The sequence below is a fragment of the Suncus etruscus genome, chromosome 13, assembly GCF_024139225.1.
Source record: "Suncus etruscus isolate mSunEtr1 chromosome 13, mSunEtr1.pri.cur, whole genome shotgun sequence".
NCBI classification, from domain to species: domain Eukaryota; kingdom Metazoa; phylum Chordata; class Mammalia; order Eulipotyphla; family Soricidae; genus Suncus; species Suncus etruscus.
In genome coordinates, this window is record NC_064860.1 from 48,043,585 (window position 1) to 48,062,553 (window position 18,969).

General features: G+C 43.0%; 1 protein-coding gene and 1 non-coding gene across 2 annotated transcripts in view; one reads left to right on the forward strand and one right to left on the reverse strand.

Annotated features, from left to right (window-relative positions):
* The window catches only part of LTN1 (listerin E3 ubiquitin protein ligase 1), a 62,505-nt gene that overhangs the window by 1,794 nt on the left and 41,742 nt on the right, over nucleotides 1-18,969 (forward strand). The window contains exons 2-8 of the mRNA XM_049785738.1: nucleotides 5,209-5,412; nucleotides 6,588-6,686; nucleotides 7,394-7,624; nucleotides 11,314-11,366; nucleotides 13,785-13,965; nucleotides 15,976-16,149; nucleotides 17,251-17,441. Of these exons, the coding sequence (XP_049641695.1) occupies nucleotides 5,209-5,412; nucleotides 6,588-6,686; nucleotides 7,394-7,624; nucleotides 11,314-11,366; nucleotides 13,785-13,965; nucleotides 15,976-16,149; nucleotides 17,251-17,441 (1,133 nt within the window). The remainder of the gene's footprint in view (nucleotides 1-5,208; nucleotides 5,413-6,587; nucleotides 6,687-7,393; nucleotides 7,625-11,313; nucleotides 11,367-13,784; nucleotides 13,966-15,975; nucleotides 16,150-17,250; nucleotides 17,442-18,969) is intronic.
* Nucleotides 13,992-14,125, reverse strand: LOC126026354 (small nucleolar RNA SNORA51). Its single transcript, XR_007501646.1, has one exon. It is a non-coding gene; the product is annotated as a small nucleolar RNA SNORA51 (small nucleolar RNA).

The window sequence follows — 18,969 nt, forward strand, 5'->3', positions numbered from 1 at the left end:
ATTCACCAACAGTTCATATTTGGACACAGCTGCTTTCTCTTGCTCTCAATATTTTTTGTAACTATATGAGATTTGCCGAAATCATGACACTAATTCCTAAATACTTAAGCTTATATATTCTTTTTTTTTTGGGGGGGGGCCCACACCCGGCGGTGCTCAGGGGTGACTCCTGGCTATCTGCTCAGAAATAGCTCCTGGCAGGCATGGGGGACCATATGGGACACCGGAATTCGAACCAACCGGTGGTTGGTCCTGGATCGGCTGCTTGCAAGGCAATGCCACTGTGCTATCTCTCCGGGCCCCTTAAGCTTATATATTCTAAACATAATGCCATTCTACAATACCACAAACAACAAAAACAAGCAGGAAACTTAATATCAGTATATTATTAACACCTAGTAGTATTTAGGTATCTGGGTTCCTTACAATAAAATAATGTATTCTGTAAGTGTTATTCCAGAGATTGCATTTTATTTTTATTTTTGTTTAGTTTTTTGGCTGCAGCTGGCAATGCTCAGGATTTACTTCTGGCTTTGCACTCAAGAATCATCCTGGTGGTGCTTGGGGGGGACCATATGGGATGCCAAGAATCTAATCAGGTCAGCCATGTGCAAAGCAAATATCCTACCTCCGATCCCCCTTTTCTACCTCTCCCAAATTATGTTTTATGTTGACAGTTCTTCTTTTTTTTTTTTTTTTTTTTTTTTTTTTGGTTTTTGGGCCACACCCTGTGACGCTCAGGGGTTACTCCTGGCTATGCGCTCAGAAGTTGCTCCTGGCTTCTTGGGGGACCATATGGGATGCCGGGGGATCGAACCGCGGTCCATCCTAGGCTAGCGCAGGCACCTTACCTCCAGCGCCACCACCCGGCCCCGACAGTTCTTCTTAATGTTCAGTTTCTAAGATCTCATTTTAAAACTGATAGTAATTTAGTTTAAACTGATAGTACTTTAACTCTTTAGAGAAGTGCAGGGAAGAGTTAAGGTGTTTGCTTTGATGTGAGCAACTCTGTTATACCAGAAATGTCCTCCAAGACAGGTCCTTTCTTCCCTACACCATCAAACAAAAAGATGTCACTGAGACTAACAGATATGTTTGGTTTGGGTTTGGGGACATATCCAGCAGTTTTGAGTACTTTATGCAGTATTGGGTTGCAAGACCATCACCTTCCCTTCTGTATACTCTCTCCTGCCCCAGTGACATATATAAAATGAATTTGCCCAAAGCTCACAGAGCCAGAAAGTTCAGAGTCATGTGTTGTTCACTCAAGCAAAGACTTGGAATACTGAGTTCCTGTAGTCAAAGACATGTGTTGCTATTTATGAGCCATGAGTTTGATGCTAGAGACAGATAAGTAAACAATACAATTTATTAGAGAATGACAGTACAAGCCTGAGCAGGAAGTGGGACAGTAGAAAAGAACTGTGATTGAATTGAGAGAGGTAAATGTTGAAAACACAGCTGTTTGAAGAATAAAGTAGGAGTTTGTTTTTCTTAGGACAACAGAATGAAAAATTTACAGGTAGAGAGAAAGGATTCTACAAAGATCACATCATGGGGATGGGAGATAAAATACCTGGTGATCTTTCGCATCAGTGTGGCTGACCTGAGTTTAATCACCAGTAACCTTTATGGTTGGCTCCCTGAATTTCTCTAGGAGTGAGCCTTGAGTGCAGAGCCCTGAATACTGCCAGGAATGGCCTGTAAACAAAAATAGAAGATCACAATATGAACAAGCTTAATGTACCTAGAGAACCTTGAATTCATTTTGGCACTGAGACAAATGAAGGCAGCAAAATAATGAGTGGGGAGGAGGGTGGGTGGCAAAGAAAGAGTGTGAGAAAATACAACAAAGAAAGGTGAAGGGCAGATGGGGAAAGGTTTGAGTTTTACTGAATAAGTTGGAGATTGCCACTTCAAGTTCCTCTTTAAGACAGGCAGAGAAGAATAAAGTAGATGCGTTAGTGATCTATAGAAAATTTTGGGGACACACCTGACAGTGCTCAGGGCATACTCTTATCTCTGCATTCAGTGCTCCTGGTGGGTTCAGGAGAACATATGGGATGCCAGGCAAAGGTCCTACCCACTGTACTCGGCTTAGGCTCTAGGACAGGGGTCTCAAACTCGCGGCCCCTGGGCCGTTTGCGGCCCTCTGTACAACATATTGTGGCTCTGCCCTAGAGGAATCTTTTTTTTTTTTTTTTTTTGGTGACTCCGCCGGGACTCAGGAATCTTTTTTGTTGTTGTTGTTTGGTTTTAGTTGTTTGGGTCACACCCCACAATGGTCAAGGCTTACTACTGACTTTGCACTCAAGGATCACCCCGACTTTGCCTCCTGCGGCCCCCAGGTAAATTGAGTTTGAGACCCCTGCTCTAGGGGGGTTCTTAATTTTTGAAACATGAGTGTCTTGCTTAACAAGTAAGTAACAGAAAATAGTATCATCATTTTATTTTATTTTATTTTATTGTTTTTTGTTTTTTTGGGCCACAGCTGGCGGCAGCGCTTAGGGGTTACTCCTGGCTCTCTGCTCAGAAATCGTTCCTTGCAGGCATGGGGGACCATATGGGATGCCAGGATTTGAACCACTGTTGTTCCTGAGTTGGCCACTTGCAAGGCAAACACTCTACTGCTGTGCTATTTCTTCCACCCCTATTTTTATTTATTTATTTATTTATTTATTTATTTATTTATTTATTTATTTATTTATTTATTTATTTATTGGTTTTTGGGTCACACCCGGTGGCACTCAGAAATAGCTCCTGGCAGGCACGGGAATTAGAACCACAGTTCTTCCTGGATCAGCTGGTCCAAGGCAAATGCCTTACCGCTGTGCTATCTGTCTGGCCCAGCATCATCATTTTAAAATTCAGAGTCAGCACTGATGGGCCAGAGCAATAGCACAATGAGGAGGATATTAGCCTTGCATGTGAGGTTTGCTCTCTGACATCCTGTCTGGTCTTTAGAGCCCAAGAGGAGCAATTCCTGAGTGCAGAGCCAGGAGTAACCCCTAAATATTGCTGGGTATTTGGCCAGCGATGGCCCAAAGAAAACAATGGCAAGCAATAAGTGCAAAATTAATGCATTAAAAAAATTTTTTTTAGGGGGTGCTCTGAGTGATAGCACAGGTGTAGGACATTTGCCTTGCATGGGGCCTACCTGGGATTGATTCTGGTTTGATCCCTGGCATCCAATATGGTTCCCTGACCCTACCAGGAATAATTTCTAAGTGCAGAGCACTTCCTGATATGGCCCAAACCCCATCCCCCCAACTAGCTCAGAAGGCTAGTGAGAGCTTGCTTTGTGTGTTAGTGATAGGTTACATTCCTGCTACCACATGTTTTCATGAGTCCCCAAGCAAAGTTCTGGGGGTAACCTCTAAGCACCACTGGTTGAGACCCTTCCCCCAATTTTTTACTTTTAGGAAACTAGAAATTTGAATTTTGGGAGTGGAGCCTACACCCAGTAGTGTGCAGGATTTACTCTTGGCTCTATACCAAGGAATCATTTGTTAACAGATTTATTATAAAAATGAATATAACAGCCTAAATTGTTACTGATTATTAAAGGAGTCAAAACTGAAAAATAATTTTAATTTTCTAGGTCCAAGAAGACAGAATAGTAGTTAGGACTTATGCCTTGCACACTGCTAAACCAGATTTGATCCCCAGCATCCCATATGGTCCCCAAGACCATAACACCATAACACCAAAAATGATGTTATAGAGAACATTGTGTTGCGGGAGACTGGAGATCTGGGCTGTAGGTCTGACAGACAGCTAAGTGTGTGTGAGCCCTGGATTCAATCCCCAGCAGCATGCAGCTGTTCAGTGCGAGGTGTGCGCCCCCCCCCCCCAAGTTGGATGCTCTTGATACTTAGTTTATATAATTCTAACTATTTCCTTTAATTCTTGGATGCTTAAGTCAAATCAGCCACTGACTGTCACTCAAAACAAAGGACTGTTTCTAATATCCTTATCATTATATTGATTTTTTTGACCTTATGACTGAACAGAATCATTTTAGTTGAGATTGGCAGGCTTTGAGCATCTGTGTGATTCTCCTCTGGGAGCAGCTATCATACATATGCTTGTTTTGTCCGTCTTCTGGTGGTTTCTTGTTTGTTTTTTTTTAGTTGGTTTGTTTTGCATTTTTTAATTGTTTGTTTGTTTGGTGGCTATACTTGACAGTGCTCAGGGTTATTTCTGGTTCTATACTCAGAAATTACTCCTGGCAGGCTCGGGGGACCATATGGAATGCCGGGAATTGAATCTAGGTGTTCTGTATGCAAGGAAAATGCCATAGCTGCTGTGCTATCCTTCTTTATAAACGTAAGAGTGAATTGGGTCAGTGTTTTTTGGCAGGGGGAGAAAAGGGGTGGTGTTGGACCACACAAAGCTATGCTAAGGGATTGCTTCTGGCTTTTTATTCAGAGATCATTACTGACAGGCTTAGGGGAGTTTATGGGGTGCCAGGGGTTAGAGGTGGGTTGGCTGCATGCAAGGCAAATGTCCTACTCACTGTATTATTTTTCTGGAGACCTCATTCATCAGTTTTACATCATTACACAGAATACCTATGTCTAGGCATGAATTATATAGAAATTTGCAATAAAAATGTCAGAAAATTCCTTAATCTTACTTTGAATGATTCATTCTCTCCTTAGGTTTTTTTTTGGGGGGGGAGGGGGGCTCATACCCAGCGGCAGTTGGGCTACTCCTGGCTCTGCACTCAGAAATTACTCCTGGCAGGCTCCGGGGACCATATGAGATGCCAGGCATCAAACCAGGTTTCCTCTGGGGTTGGACGTGTGCAAGGTAACCGCCCTACTGCCATTTTATTACTCCGGCCTTCATTCTCAGTTTTGAAATTTTACCTCCCTCTCTCCTCCCCTCACTCCCTCCCTCCCTTATTTTTGGGCCACCCAGCAGTGCTAAGAGGTTACTCCTGATTCTGAGCTCAGTCATCATTCCTGGTGATGCTCAGGGGACCGACCACATGGGATGCCAGGTATTGAACCTGGGTAGGCCTCATGCAGGACAACCATCTACTTACTGTGTTATCACTTGCAGTAAATGACACCTTAGGAAAGGAGAAGTCCTAAAACAAAAACTTGAGCTCTCGGGAATTGTCAAGGAATCTGAAAAGAAATCAAAGTTAAATTCTGAGCTTTTCCAGGACTGATTTTTTTCCTCCTCCTCTCTAATCAGCCTTCAAACAGTGGCCGGGCTGCAGAACTCTTAGCCAAAGAAAAGGGAACCGTGCCGGGATTTATTGGATTTGGGACATCTCAGAGTGAACTAGGCTATGTTCCTGCCATCCAAGGAGCTGAAGAAATAGACAGTCTTGTTGATTCTGACTTCCGAATGGTACTACGGAAACTTTCGAAGAAAGATGTCACCACAAAATTAAAAGCAAGTTATTCTTTTTTCACAAGTAAAATTTTGGTTAAAGTTATTGGTATATGTTATATAAAGAAAAATGAACCATCATCTGTCACTAATAAGTTCTTTTATATTCTACTTCTGTCTCACACATAGGCTTATAATGCTTAGCTTACATTTATTGCTTATGTTATACATGGGGGTTTTGTTTCCCTGTTTTGGGTTTCGGGACACACCTGGGGGTGCTCAGGGCTTACTCATGGGTCTGTGCAAAGGGAAAACTCTTGGCAGAGTTCAGGGGACCATATGGGATGCCGAGGATTGAACTTGGGTTGATCCATGCAAGGCAAGGACCTGACCTGCTGTACTGTCTGACCGGCTCCATAAACATGGGTTTGTTGCACAATTTCTTTTTTTGGAGGGGACATACACTGACGGCCCTCGGGGGTTACTTCTGGCTCTACACTCAGAAATCACTCCTGGCAGGCTTGGGGGATTGGATGGAATTCCAGGAATCAAACCCAGGTCTGTCCCTGGTCAAGCATATGCAAAGCAAAAACACTACTGATAAGCTATCTCTCCAGCCCCATGTTGCACTATTTCTTTTTTTTTTTTTTTTTTTGGTTTTTGGGCCACACCCGGCAGTGCTCAGGGATTACTCCTGGCTGTCTGCTCAGAAATAGCTCCTGGCAGGAACAGGGGACCATATGGGACACCAGGATTCGTACCAACCACCTTTGGTCCTGGATCGGCTACTTGCAAGGCAAATGCTACTGTGCTATCTCTCTGGGCCAATGTTGCACTATTTCTTAAAAATCATTTTGTTGGTTGAAGAGATAGCACAGTGGTAAGGCATTTGCCTTTCAGGGTGGCCAATCCAGGATGGATGGTGGTTCAAATCCTGGCATCCCATATGGTCCCCCAAGCCTGCCAGGAGCAATTTCTGAGTGCAGAGCCAGGGTAAGTGTCACTGGGTATGAAACCCCCCGCAAAAAAAAACAAAAAAAAAAAAACAAAAAAAGAAAGTTTTGAATTTTCTACCATTGATAGTAGGAACTCTTCAAACTCAATTTTAAGGCACAAGCTGAAATAATTTTTTCTCCCAGTATATAAAAGACAGAAAACTTCTAGAAAAGGATAAGTACATAATCAATTGCCAGCTTTATGATTGTTGATCCATGATGATGCTAATAATTTACTTTCAGGCTATGCAGGAATTTGGAGCTATGTGTACAGAAAGAGACACAGACATTGTAAAAGGAGTCCTTCCCTACTGGCCAAGAATTTTCTGTAAAATTTCACTTGTAAGTATTGCTTAGCCCCTCACTGTTTTTATGTTTTGTTTTGTTTTGTTTTTGTTTTTTTGGTCCACACTCGTTTGCTCAGGGGTTACTCCTGGCTAAGTGCTCAGAAATCACCCCTGGCTTGGGGGGACCAAATGGGACGCTGGGGGATCGAACCACAGTCCTTCCTTGGCTAGCGCTTGCAAGGCAGACACCTTACCTCTAGCGTCACCTTTCTGGCCCCAGTTTTTTGTTTTAATTAAGCACTGTAGTTATAAAATTAATTGTTCATGATTGAGTTTCAATGAAATAATGTACACCACCCTTCATTAGGACACATTTTCTATTACCAATGTCCTCAGTTTCCTTCACATCCTTTCCCCTGCCTGCCTCTGAGCAGATATTTTTCTCTCCCTCCCCCTAACCCCCTCTTCTGTTTTCCCTTTTGACACTGGCTTGCAGTCTTGTTAATGCAGGGATACCATGCATTAACATATCCCTTTATCCCCTTTCAGCACCCTGTTTTTGTTCAGTGATCAGTTCCAACTATCATTGTCGTAATAAACTCTTCTCTACCCTAATTGTAATTCTGGCTCTTTTAATCATCTACATCAGTGGATTTTCATGAATGGGCCATCTATAGTGTATCTGTAATATTCTGAATCACTGTGAGTTCCTTTGTTCAGTAATTTTAGAGCCAGGCTAAGTCATAACTTCATTTCCAACAGGATCCTGACCGCCGGGTACGAGAAGCCACACAGCAAGCTTTTGAGAAACTGATCCTTAAAGTGAAGAAGCAGCTGGCCCCCTATTTAAAAAGTGTGATGGGCTACTGGTTGATGGCTCAGTGTGACACATACTCCCCAGCTGCTTCTGCTGCCAGAGAAGCTTTTGAAGCTGCCTTCCCTCCTAGCAAGCAGTCTGAGGCAATCGCGTTTTGTAAGGATGAAATCGCAAGTGTAAGTTCTTGCTGGGTCAGGCATTTTTTCTCTCTCAGTCCTTAGGGGCATTAAGGTCAACTTTATTCTTTTTGTTGACTCTCTGGTAATTCTTTGTGTGAATGCACAAAGGTTTGCCTTTTTATACTACACACTTGGCTTCTCCCTTCCTCCCCCTATTTTATTAGAACAATAAAATAAAATTTGAAAAAAATAAAATGTTAAGCATTTAACATTAATGCTAAACACATTGCTGGAGAAGCACCCCTATTCCCCCAAGAAATATCCACTGAAGCAGAGAATATTATTTTATTGTTAAATGTAGTTTCTCCATTTCTAGGCTAGATCATATTGTCTGGACGATGCTACAATCAAGCAGTGCCTCCTTTATGGCAGGCAGCTTTACTTGGGAGCCATATGGTTCAAACTTTGGGGGGTGGAGGGGCATGCATCATTCCTGGTAGCTCTCAGAAGTCACTCCTGGCAAGCTTGGGGGACCATATGGGATGTCAGGGATTGACCCGGGTCAGCCACATGCAAGGCAGATGTCCTACCTGCTTTGCTATCACTCTGGCCTTGTATGCATTTTTTTTTTTTTTTTTTTGGCTTTTGGCTTTTGGCTTTTGGGCTACACCCAGCAAGGCTCATGGGATTACTCTGGGTGCTGTGCCAGGAATTACTTCCTTTTTTTTTTTTTTTTGGTTTTGGGCCACACTTGGTGACGCTGAGGCTATGTGCTCCTTGGCTATGTCATCCTTGGTGATGCTCTTGGCTATGTGCTCAGAAATCACTTCTGGCTTGGGGAACCCAATGGGATGTTGGGGTATCATTTGCACCACCACTCTGGCCCCAGGAATTACTTCTGACAGTGCTGGTACACAGGGTCTTATATAGAATACCAAAGATCAAACCCAGGTTTGTTGCATGCAAGACATTATCCCTGCCTGCTGTCCTGTTCCTTTAGCCTGCAGGGATGATCAGTTTTTTTTTTGGTGGGGGGTGCCCACACTCCACAGCCTCAGTGGTTACTCCTGACTCTATGCTCAGGAATCACTTCTGGTAGGCTCAGAACCATTTGGGATGCTGGGGATTGAAGCCAGGTTGGCTGTGTGATTTGGGCCATTTCTCTAACTCTGCAATGCACAGGTATTTTTGGTGGTGCTTTGGCTGAGTTTGTGCTTAGAAGACTATTAGGGGAGCTTAGAATTCAATTGGAGTCTGCTAAGTGCAAAACAGGCACTTTAATCCCTGTACTAAAGCAAACATTTTTTTGAAATTGCTCCTGGCAGACTTGTTTGAACCACCATTACAAGGTAAACACCCTACCTCCATGCTGTCTCTCTGGCCTGAAGCAAACACTCTTTTTTTACTTTTATTTTTATTTGGATTTTGGTTCACACCCGGCAATGCTCAGGGGTTACTCCTGGCTCTACGCTCAGAAATTGCTACTGGCAGGCTCAGGGGACCATATAGAATGCCGGGATTCGAACCACCGACCTTCTACATCAGGGGTCTCAAACTCGTGGCCCGAGGGCCGTTTTCGGCCCTCCATACAACATTTTGTGGCCCTGCCCTAGAGGAATCTTTTTTTGTTTTGTTTTGTTTTGTTTTGTTTTAGTTGTTTGGGTCACACCCCACAATGGTCAAGGCTTACTACTGACTTTGCACTCAAGGATCACCCCGATTTTGCTTCCTGCGGCCCCCAGGTAAATTGATTTTGAGACCCCTGTCTACATGAAAGGCAAACACCTTACCTCCATGGTATCTTTCTGGCCCCGCAAACATTCTTAAATAGGTTTCTTTATTATCTTTAGGAGTGGTAATTTATTGTTATTTCTAGTACAATGATCTAAATCAAAGGGGAGCACTTGAAATCTTTGATATTTGAAGGTAGCCCTTTCAGGGGGCCAAATAAATATATTTCTATTAGCAGATACTATAATATAAGTTTATCCAATATTTTTCTTTCTATCTTTTTTTTTGGGTGGGGAGGGTACTCCCATTGACGCTCAGGGGTTACTCCTGCACTCAGAAATCACTCCTGGCAGGCTCTGGGCACCAAACAGCATGTTAGGAATTGAACCTGGGTTGGTCCTGCTTCAGTCCTGGGTTGGTCCCAGGTCAGCCACATGCAAGGCAAACGTCCTATCAACTGTGCTATTACTCTGGCCTCTTATTTTTTTTTTTTTTTTGCACTGCTCAGGGATAACTCCTGGCAGTCCTCAAAGGGACCACCATATAGGATGCTGGGGATTGAATCAAGGTCACCTGCATACAAGGCAAACACCTTCCTTGCTGTACTACACTCTGGCCCTCCAATAATTTTCTAACATTTTTACTTGACTGATAGGAGCCATTGTTTTGGTGGGCTTTAATTTGTTTTTATCTCATATGGCCTTTTCTCATTTCTTTCCACCTTACTTGCTTTTCTTAATATATGGACTAGAAAAATGAAACAACTGTCATTTTAGTATTACATAAAGAAGCAGAAGTGAATGGGGACCCTGAGAGACAATATAATAGGAAGGTTGCTTGCTTAGCACAGAGCAAATGCTGAGTTCAATCTCTGGCACTCCATATGTTCTCTGAGCACTTCTAGGAGTGATCCTTTAGCAGAGGCATAGAACCAGGAGTAATCCCTTAGCACTGCCTGTTTTGATCCAAAAATTACAATCATCAATAAAGTTTAAAAAAAAAAACAAGATTCAATCTAGAACTAAAAATTCAACTTGGCTTCATTCCCATAATCCTATGTTTCTGATTCCATTACATTTCCTATAATAACCATTGTCTAAACCAGGGTTTCTCAAACTTTTATAAACAGGAGCCAGTTCACAGTTCCTCAGACCATTGGAGCGCTGGACTATATTTTTATAAAAGAACTGTGAACATGGGGCCAGAGCGATAGCGCAGTGGTAAGGTGTTTGCCTTGCATGCAGCTGACCCAGGATGGACATTGGTTAGATCCCTGGCGTCCCATATGATCTCCCAAACCAGGAGCGATTTCTGAGAACATAGCCAGGAGTAACCCCTGAGTGTCACCGGGTGTGGCCAAAAAACAAAACAAAACAAAAAAACTGTGAACAATAATGGGCCATGGGTCAAAATTTGAGGACCCCCTGCCCAAGACTTGAGAGGAGGAGGTGAAAGATGGAGAAGGAGGGGAGTTGGAGAGTGTGGCACACATCCCACACATACTATATGCCTGGGATGAGTCAGCAGCTAGGCTGCAAAAACACCCAGTGGGCTTGCATATAGCCCATGGGTCATAGTTTGAGGACCCCTGGAACATTAGAATCTATATATTTTACCTCCTTCCTTTTCTTCTTAACTTCCTTTTCTTTATCCTTGTGCAACTTTCCATTATATAAGACCAAATTATACGTTCATTTTTGAAGGAGGGGTCACTTCTTGCTGTGCTTATGTCCAGCTGTGCTAGGGATTGAACTCAGGGCCTCACAAAAATAGTGCATGTACTTAGCCACCCAGTTGTATTCCTGGGAATATAGGGAAAGTTCCTATGGCCAAATTTGTGTGTTCTCTTTCCAACAATAGTCAACCTTAGTTACAGTACTAGGGAAGGGAAAAGGGGGAAATTCAAATATTTTATGTTTTCTACTTAATTTTGCTAATTTTCCACCTAAGCTGATGTTCATGCTTTAGTCACTTGACAATTCCATAAATTCATAAAGCTCTGTGTTCTTTTATAGATACTACAAGATCATCTTATAAAAGAAACTCCTGATACTCTTAGTGACCCACAGTAAGTCATGTCTATGTAACTATTGTAGGTAATAATTACAATGTGATATATATAGTTTTTAATTTAAGTTTATTGAAAAATCTAAATTAAATCAATTTTATTAAAATTTTATTTTATATTGGGCCGGGAAGGTGGCGCTAGAGGTAAGGTGTCTGCCTTGCAAGCGCTAGCGTAGGACGGACCGCTGCGTCCCATATGGTCCCCCAAGCCAGGAGCGATTTCCGAGTGCATAGCCAGGAGTAACCCCTGAGCATCAAATGGGTGTCGCCCAAAAACAAACAAAAAATAATAATTTTATTTTATTGCTGTTTACAAAGAAAGTTTTTCATATTGGGTTCCTGACATACAGTGTTTCAGTGCCAATCCCACCATCAGTGTTGACCACCCTTCACCAATGTTCTGAAAGTGCGACATCCCATAACACAACCCCTGTGCCCCAGCCTGCCTGTATGATGGTCCCATTTTGAGTTTATGTTGCTAAAGTTTGGGTCTCTTGATGATTCCATACAATGTGATATTTTTTTAATTTGGGGATGGGGATAGTGAAGACTTTTGGGTCACCCCAGTGTTGCTCAGGGGCTATTCCTGGCTCTGCTCCAAAGTGACTCTGGGTCATGGTAGAAGAGATTACATGTAAGGTCAAGTATCTTACTGCCTGCACTATATTTGTAGTCCTACAATGTGACATTTTTTGTTCGTTTTTGCTGTTTCGGATCACATTCGGCAATGATCAGGGGTTACTCCTGGCTTTCCACTTAGGAATTATTCCTATGGGGCCGGAGAGATAGCACAGCGCGGCCAACTCGGGATGGACCTGGGTTTGATTCTTGGCATCCCATATGGTCCCCGAGCCTATCAGGAGCGATTTCTAAGGGCAGAACCAGCAGTAACCCCTGAGAGTCACTGCCGCCACCACCGCTGGATATTGCCCAAAAGCAAACGAAACAAAAAAAAAGGAATTACTCCTGGCATTACGTAGTGGGGACCATATGAGGTGCTGGGGACTGAACCGTGGGTCAGTTACAATACAAGGCAAGCACCTTACTCAGTGTACTATATCGTTCCAGCTCCCCACATGACATTTTAAAAAAGGAATTTTATAGAGACATGAAAATCCGAAGTTTATTTCATATACTTTCATATGCTTTCACTTGGGAATTATTTCACTATCCAGTGTGAGTTACTTGGGAATTCCACACTTGGTTGTTTGGTGTTTTTTATTTTTTATTTTTTTCCATTTTTGGGCCACAGCCAGTGGTACTCAGGGCTTACTTTCTGGCTCTGCACTCAAGAATTGCTTTGGGGGACCATCTGGGATACCAGGGATTGAATTTGGGTCAGCTCTGTGAAGGCAAAGACACTCCCTGTCACTTTGGCCCCATAGAGTTCTTTTGTTTGTTTGGGGCCACATCCAGCAGTACTTAGGATTTATTCCTTACTCTCTACTCAGAGCTCACTTAAATATGATGTTGTGGATTGACTGGGGTTTGCTACGGACAAGGCAGCTCCTTATTCTCACTTCTGTCTCGGTCCCTACCACACTCAATTCCTTGACCAAAGTATGTTTTTGGATTTTTCCCATGTTCAGCTTCTGCATTTGGGGGGGGGGGTTCCTGGTGGCCCTCATGGATTACTCCTGGCTTTGCTCTCAGAAATCGCTCTCAGCAGGCTCGGGGCACCATATGGAATGTCAGGGATCGAACCAGGGTTTGTTCTGGGTTGGCCTCATACAAGGCAAATGCCCAACCCTGTCCTATTGCTCCGACCCAGAAACAATTTCTTAAGAGTTCATGAAGATCATCTGCTTGGGATTTGCTTAATTTTGGTTTGGAAGGTTAGGGTTTTTTTTTGTTGTGGTTTTATTTGGGGAGGGGGTGGAATTCTTGGCAACCAGAAGTTAATCCTGGCTCTGTTCTCTAATATATATTCTTGGCCATAAGGGATTCCAGGGATCGAGCCTGGGTTGGCCACATGCAAGGCAAGCGCCCTACTGCTTTGCTATTGCTATGGCCCAATCTTTTGATAAGTCATAGCAATATTCCTTTAAAGTCATTGCTGAAATAATTGAAGAAATATGAGTAGATCTTTCGAAGTAAATTAACGCATTTACTTCTCTCCCCCATATTCTAGTTAAGCTATTAATAGTTTATAAAGGAAAGTAATGTTCAGCCTATTAAGATCTCTTTGGTAGGTGTGCCCTCTATTGAGAACTATGTACTTAGACAACTGTTTTCATCGGAGTATTAGTTAAAAAATATATGATTAGAACATATGTGTATATTTTGATGTGTGTGTGGTGAGGGGGGATAGGGACCAAATTAGCTAACTTCAGAAGATATTTGATGATAAAACATGTAAAAATAGAATCAGCAAATATATAACTTATTCCTCATCTTTCTATTTCCTCTTCACTTCAAGAACTGTTCCAGAGGAAGAAAGAAAAGCGAAATTTTATCGTGTTGTAACTTGTTCCTTATTGGCCATAAAGAAAATGCTGTGCCTGCTACCTGACAGTGAGCTAGAATTGCTTGAAGAGAAAATTAAGTCACTTTTATCACAGAATAAGTTTTGGAAATATGGAAAACACAGTGTACCTCAGGTATCTCTTCTAAGACATTATTATTTTTTTTTCTCACCCATTTACAGTACAGACCAGGCAAAGGGCCTGGGTTGAGGTGTATATGGGGTGCATTTAATGTACCTCCTCTTTCTATACAGTCATTGTAAAGAACACAGCCTGTGGTAAGCGTTGGGAGGTCTTTTCTTTATATATATATATAAAACACTTCACCAGTGCAACATTTCCATCACCAATATCCCAAGTGTCCTTCCTTCCCACCCCAACACTGACCTGTACTCTAGATAGGCTTTCTACGACATTCAGACTCCTTTCCCAAATCCCCACTCTTGCATCTTTTGTTCCATTCTATGTTTATCGTGCAAATACATCTTTGAGTTAGATGAGTGGTCTGTGTTACTAGAGTGCTACTAAATTATTTACTAGGGTGCTAATATTAGCAGTTGGTTAGTTGATCTCACTCATCACTGCCCATGGCACTTTAAAATTGTTCAGTGTACAAGTCTCTTCTCATGTAATATACCCCTTTTTGTTTTTATTTGGTTTTGTTTGGGGGGGGGGCGTTAATCAATATGCTCATGGGTTACTCCTGGCTTTACTCTCAGGAATTAACTCATGGCGGTGCTTGGGGAACCCTTATGGGATGCAAAGGATTGAACTCTGGGTTGGGCTCATACAAAGAAGGAAAGCACCATGTGATTGCTTTCCCCCTATTTATTTTTGTTTGTTTTTGGGCCATCCCTTGCGCCACTCAGGGTATTCCTACTGGCTCTATGCTCAGAAATCGTCCTGGCAGGTTTGGGGACCATAGGGATGCTGGGATTCAAATCACCATTCGTCCTGCAAAGCAAACACTCTACCACTGTGCTACTGTTCTGGCCCCTCCCCCTATTTTTTAATCTCAGGGGTTACTCCTGGCTAAGCACTCAGAAATTGCCCCTGGCTTGTGGGGACCATTTGGGACACCAGGGGGATCGAACCAAGGTCCTTCCTTGGCTAGCGCTTGCAAGGCAGACAGACCCTTACCTCTAGCGCCACCTCGCCAGCCCCTATTTTTTAATCTTGTTCTTCATCATCCACTTTTGGCTGTTCATTCTAATTATGCTTAATATATGTCTTTTTGTTCCTTGTTTAAAAAAAAAAAAAACAAACTATTGATTGATTGGTTTCTGAGCCACACGTAGCAGAGCTCAGGGGTTCTCCTGGCTCCGCACTGAGAAATCGCTACTGGCAGGCTGGGGGACTATATGGGATGCCGGGAATTGAACCGGGCCCCTCCCAGGTCAGCCACATGCAAGGCAAATGCCCTACTACTCACTGTGCTATCTCTCTGGCCCTGTCTTTTTGTTCCTTTTGTTTGTGTAGATCGATTTTATTTATTTATTTTTTCTTTTCCTTTTTTTTTTTTGTTTTTGGGCCACACCCGGCGGTACTCAGGGGTTTCTCCTGGCTGTCTGCTCAGAAATAGCTCCTGGCAGGCACGGGGGACCATATGGGACACCAGGATTCGAACCAACCACCTTTGGTCCTGGATCGGCTGCTTGCAAGGCAAACGCCACTGTGCTATCTGTCTGGGCCCAATTTTTGCTTTTTCAGTTCTGCGATCATGCCTAGCAGTGCTCAGGGTCTTGTCTCTATGCTTGGAAATTACTCCTGGTAGGCTCAGGACCATATGGGATGCTGGGGATCCAATCCAATGCCCTATATGCTGTACTATCACTCTGGCCTCTATCCTTTTGAAATTCTTAAGTTATGTACAGTTCGGGCTTTTATTTATTTTGAGATTGGGATATGGGAGTTTGGGACACACCCAGTAGTGCTCAGGAACCATGTGTGATGCTGAGAAATTGGTACCCAGAGTCAGTGGGAGGCCAGACAAGCATTTTAACAACCCCATGCTCTCCTGCCCTAGCTTTTAGTTTTCTTAACTTTGAGAGTTAATATGAATAGTGTATTTACCATTCTCACAAATAAAATAGCATAGCTTTACTTTAATTCAGATTCCGTGTGGGGTGTTTTTCTTTCTCTTAGATTCGCTCAGCTTATTTTGAGTTAATTTCTGCTTTTTGCCAACGGATTCCACAACTGATGAAGGAGGAGGCATCCAAAGTCAGCCCATCTGTTCTTCTTAGCATCGATGACAGTGACCCCATCGTGTGCCCAGCTCTCTGGGAAGCTGTTCTTTATACGCTTACAACTATTGAGGTATGCTAGAGGGTTGCCATCAGTATTTCTGAGGATCCTTGTCTTAGTTGTGTGTTTTTGAAGTCCTAGCTACTTGAGAAAGGGTGTGGCAGCTTGTAATATTTAAAACTTTTAGGAAAAAATACTTTCTTGGAAATAAAATACCTGGCCCCAAATTTGTTATGAATCTTTTGTCTTGTTTTTTTTTTTTGGGGGGGGGTCACACCCAGCAGCACTCAGGGGTTACTCCTGACTCTATGCTCAGAAATCGCTCCTGGCAGGCTCGAGGACCATATGGGATGCCAGGATTCGAACCAATGACCTTCTGCATGAAAGGCAAACCCCTTACCTTCATGCTATTTCTCCGACCCCAATGAATCTTAACATAACCTGTAAAATTGAAGCTGTTGTTTGTTTTGTTTGGTTACTTCTGGCTATGTGCTCAGAAATTGCTCCTGACTTGAGACCATATGGGATGTTGGGGAGTGAACCGAGGTCCGTCCTGGGTCAGCCATGTGCAAGGCAAACACCCTACCACTGTGTTATTGCTCCAGCCCAAAATTGCCATTTTATTTTGCTTCCATCTTAGTCATTTTCTATTATTCTATTCTATTCTATTCTATTCTATTATTCTTAAACGATGTGGCCTGATAAAGTGAAGTCATATTTAAATCCTACTAAGATGGAAAATCTTGCTGTTCTTTTTGCAAACCTTGAGAAGGGAATTGTTTTTGATTAGTATTGTGCTGGAGATACAGTGTACCTGATTCTGTATGTAGCACATTTCCTACACCCTTAAGTTTAAGTTTTTGTTTTGTTTTTGCTTTTGGGGCCACACCCGTTTGATGCTCAGGAGTTACTCCTGGCTAAGTGCTCAGAAATTGCCCCTGGCTTGGGGGGCCATATGGGACACCGGGAGATCGAACCATGGTCTTTCCTTGGCTAGTGCTTGCAAGGCTTACCCCTAGCGCCACCTCACCAGCCCCAAGTTTAAGTTTTCAGTGGAGAAATTTGAATCTCTCTCTTTCACTCTGTTTACTCTTTATTTCTTGATAGTCTGTCCTCTATTAATTTAGAAAAGTATGCTTAGAATACTAGCTGTGATACCTTTTCTTTGATTAGGATTGTTGGCTTCATGTAAATGCAAAAAAAAGTGTGTTTCCCAAGCTGTCAGCTGTTGTTCGTGAAGGTGGCCGGGGTCTTGCTTCTGTCATATACCCTTATCTTCTGCCGTTTATCAGCAAACTCCCTCAGACCATCACAGAGCCAAAGTTGGATTTCTTCAAAAGTTTTCTCACCTGCCTAGTGACCGGGTAAGGAATTTAGACTCTTGTTTACTTTGTTGGGGCTTTGAGGACTTAAAAAAGTTGCATAGATTGGTAGGATGATGCATTCTTTCTTAAATGCCTCCAAATGTTTTGTTGCTCATCAAATACCTATAAAACTTCAGGAAGAGGGAGAAGGGAGAGGGGAAAAGAGAGATAGAGAAAGGAGAGAGAAAGGAAGGAATGATGGAAGAAAGAAAAAGAAAATGGGGGGTCAGGCAATAGCACAGTGGTACAGCATTTGCCTTGCATGTTGCCAACCTGAGGTGGACCCGGATTCGATCCCCAGCATCCCATATGGTCCCCGGGTCTGTCAGGAGTGATTTCTGAGCCTGCACAGAGCCAGGAGTAGCTCCTGAGTGCTGCTGATGTGGCCCCCAAACAAAAGAGAGAGGGGGGGAAGAGAGGGAGAGAGAGAAGGAGAGAGAGAGGGGAGAGAGAGAAGGGAGAGAGAGGGGAGAGAGAAGGGAGAGAGAGAGGGGTGTGAGAGAAGAGAGAGAGAAAGGAGAGAGGAAAGGAGAGAGAAGAGGAGAGAGGAGGAGAGAGAAGAGAAGAGAGGAGGAGAGAAGAGAAGGGAGAGGAGAGGAGAGAGTGGAGAGGAGAGGAGAGAGAGAGAGAGAGAGAGAGAGAGAGAGAGAGAGAGAGAGAGAGAGAGAGAGAGAGAGAGAGAATGAGAATGGGCATGATTTTGGGTTACACTCTGTGTTGTGTAGGCCTTATTCCTGAAACTAGGGATCACTTCCTATTGTGATTCAAGGGACCATATTGGATGCAGGGGATCAAACTCAGACTAGCCACATGAGATGCAAGCCCCCTACCCTCTGTACTCCATTCTATGGCTCCAACCTACATTTGTAGATGTTTTATTGGTTATTTTCAAGACTTTAGTTAGTAGTACATAGCAAAATCTGGGTGAAAAAGGTTGTCTTTTTAGAATGAAGTTTTCCCATTGAGCCAGTGTTTGGTATGTTAATAAATACAAATGTCCTAATGTAGGAAATAAACCAGTGACTTTTTTTTTTTTTTTTTTGATTTTGGGATCACACCTGGTGGTGCTCAGGAATTTCTCCTGGCTCTATACTCAGTAACTGCTCCTGGGATCATATGGAATGCCGGTATTCGAACCACCATCCTTCTGCATGCAAGGCAAATGCCCTACCTCCATGCTATCTCTCTGGCCCAAACCAGCAACATTTTTACAAACTTTTGTGAATTTAAAAATTACTTAAAACTCTTTGATCTTACTAAGTAAAAGACCCAATCTGGGGGCTTGGAAGATGTCTCAGTGTCTGAAGCACATGTATTCCATCCTTGTCACTTCCTGTCCCTGAGTTTGGCCAAGTAAAGCCTTAAAGCCAGAAGCAAATAGTGTGAGATTCTTGTTTCTTTTGGTTTTGGGACTATACCTGGGTGCACTTAGAGATTACTCCTAGGTCCACACCTAGAAATCACTTCTGGCAGGCTCGGGGAACCATATGAATGTTGGGATCAAACCTGGCTGGGCCTCATGCAAGGC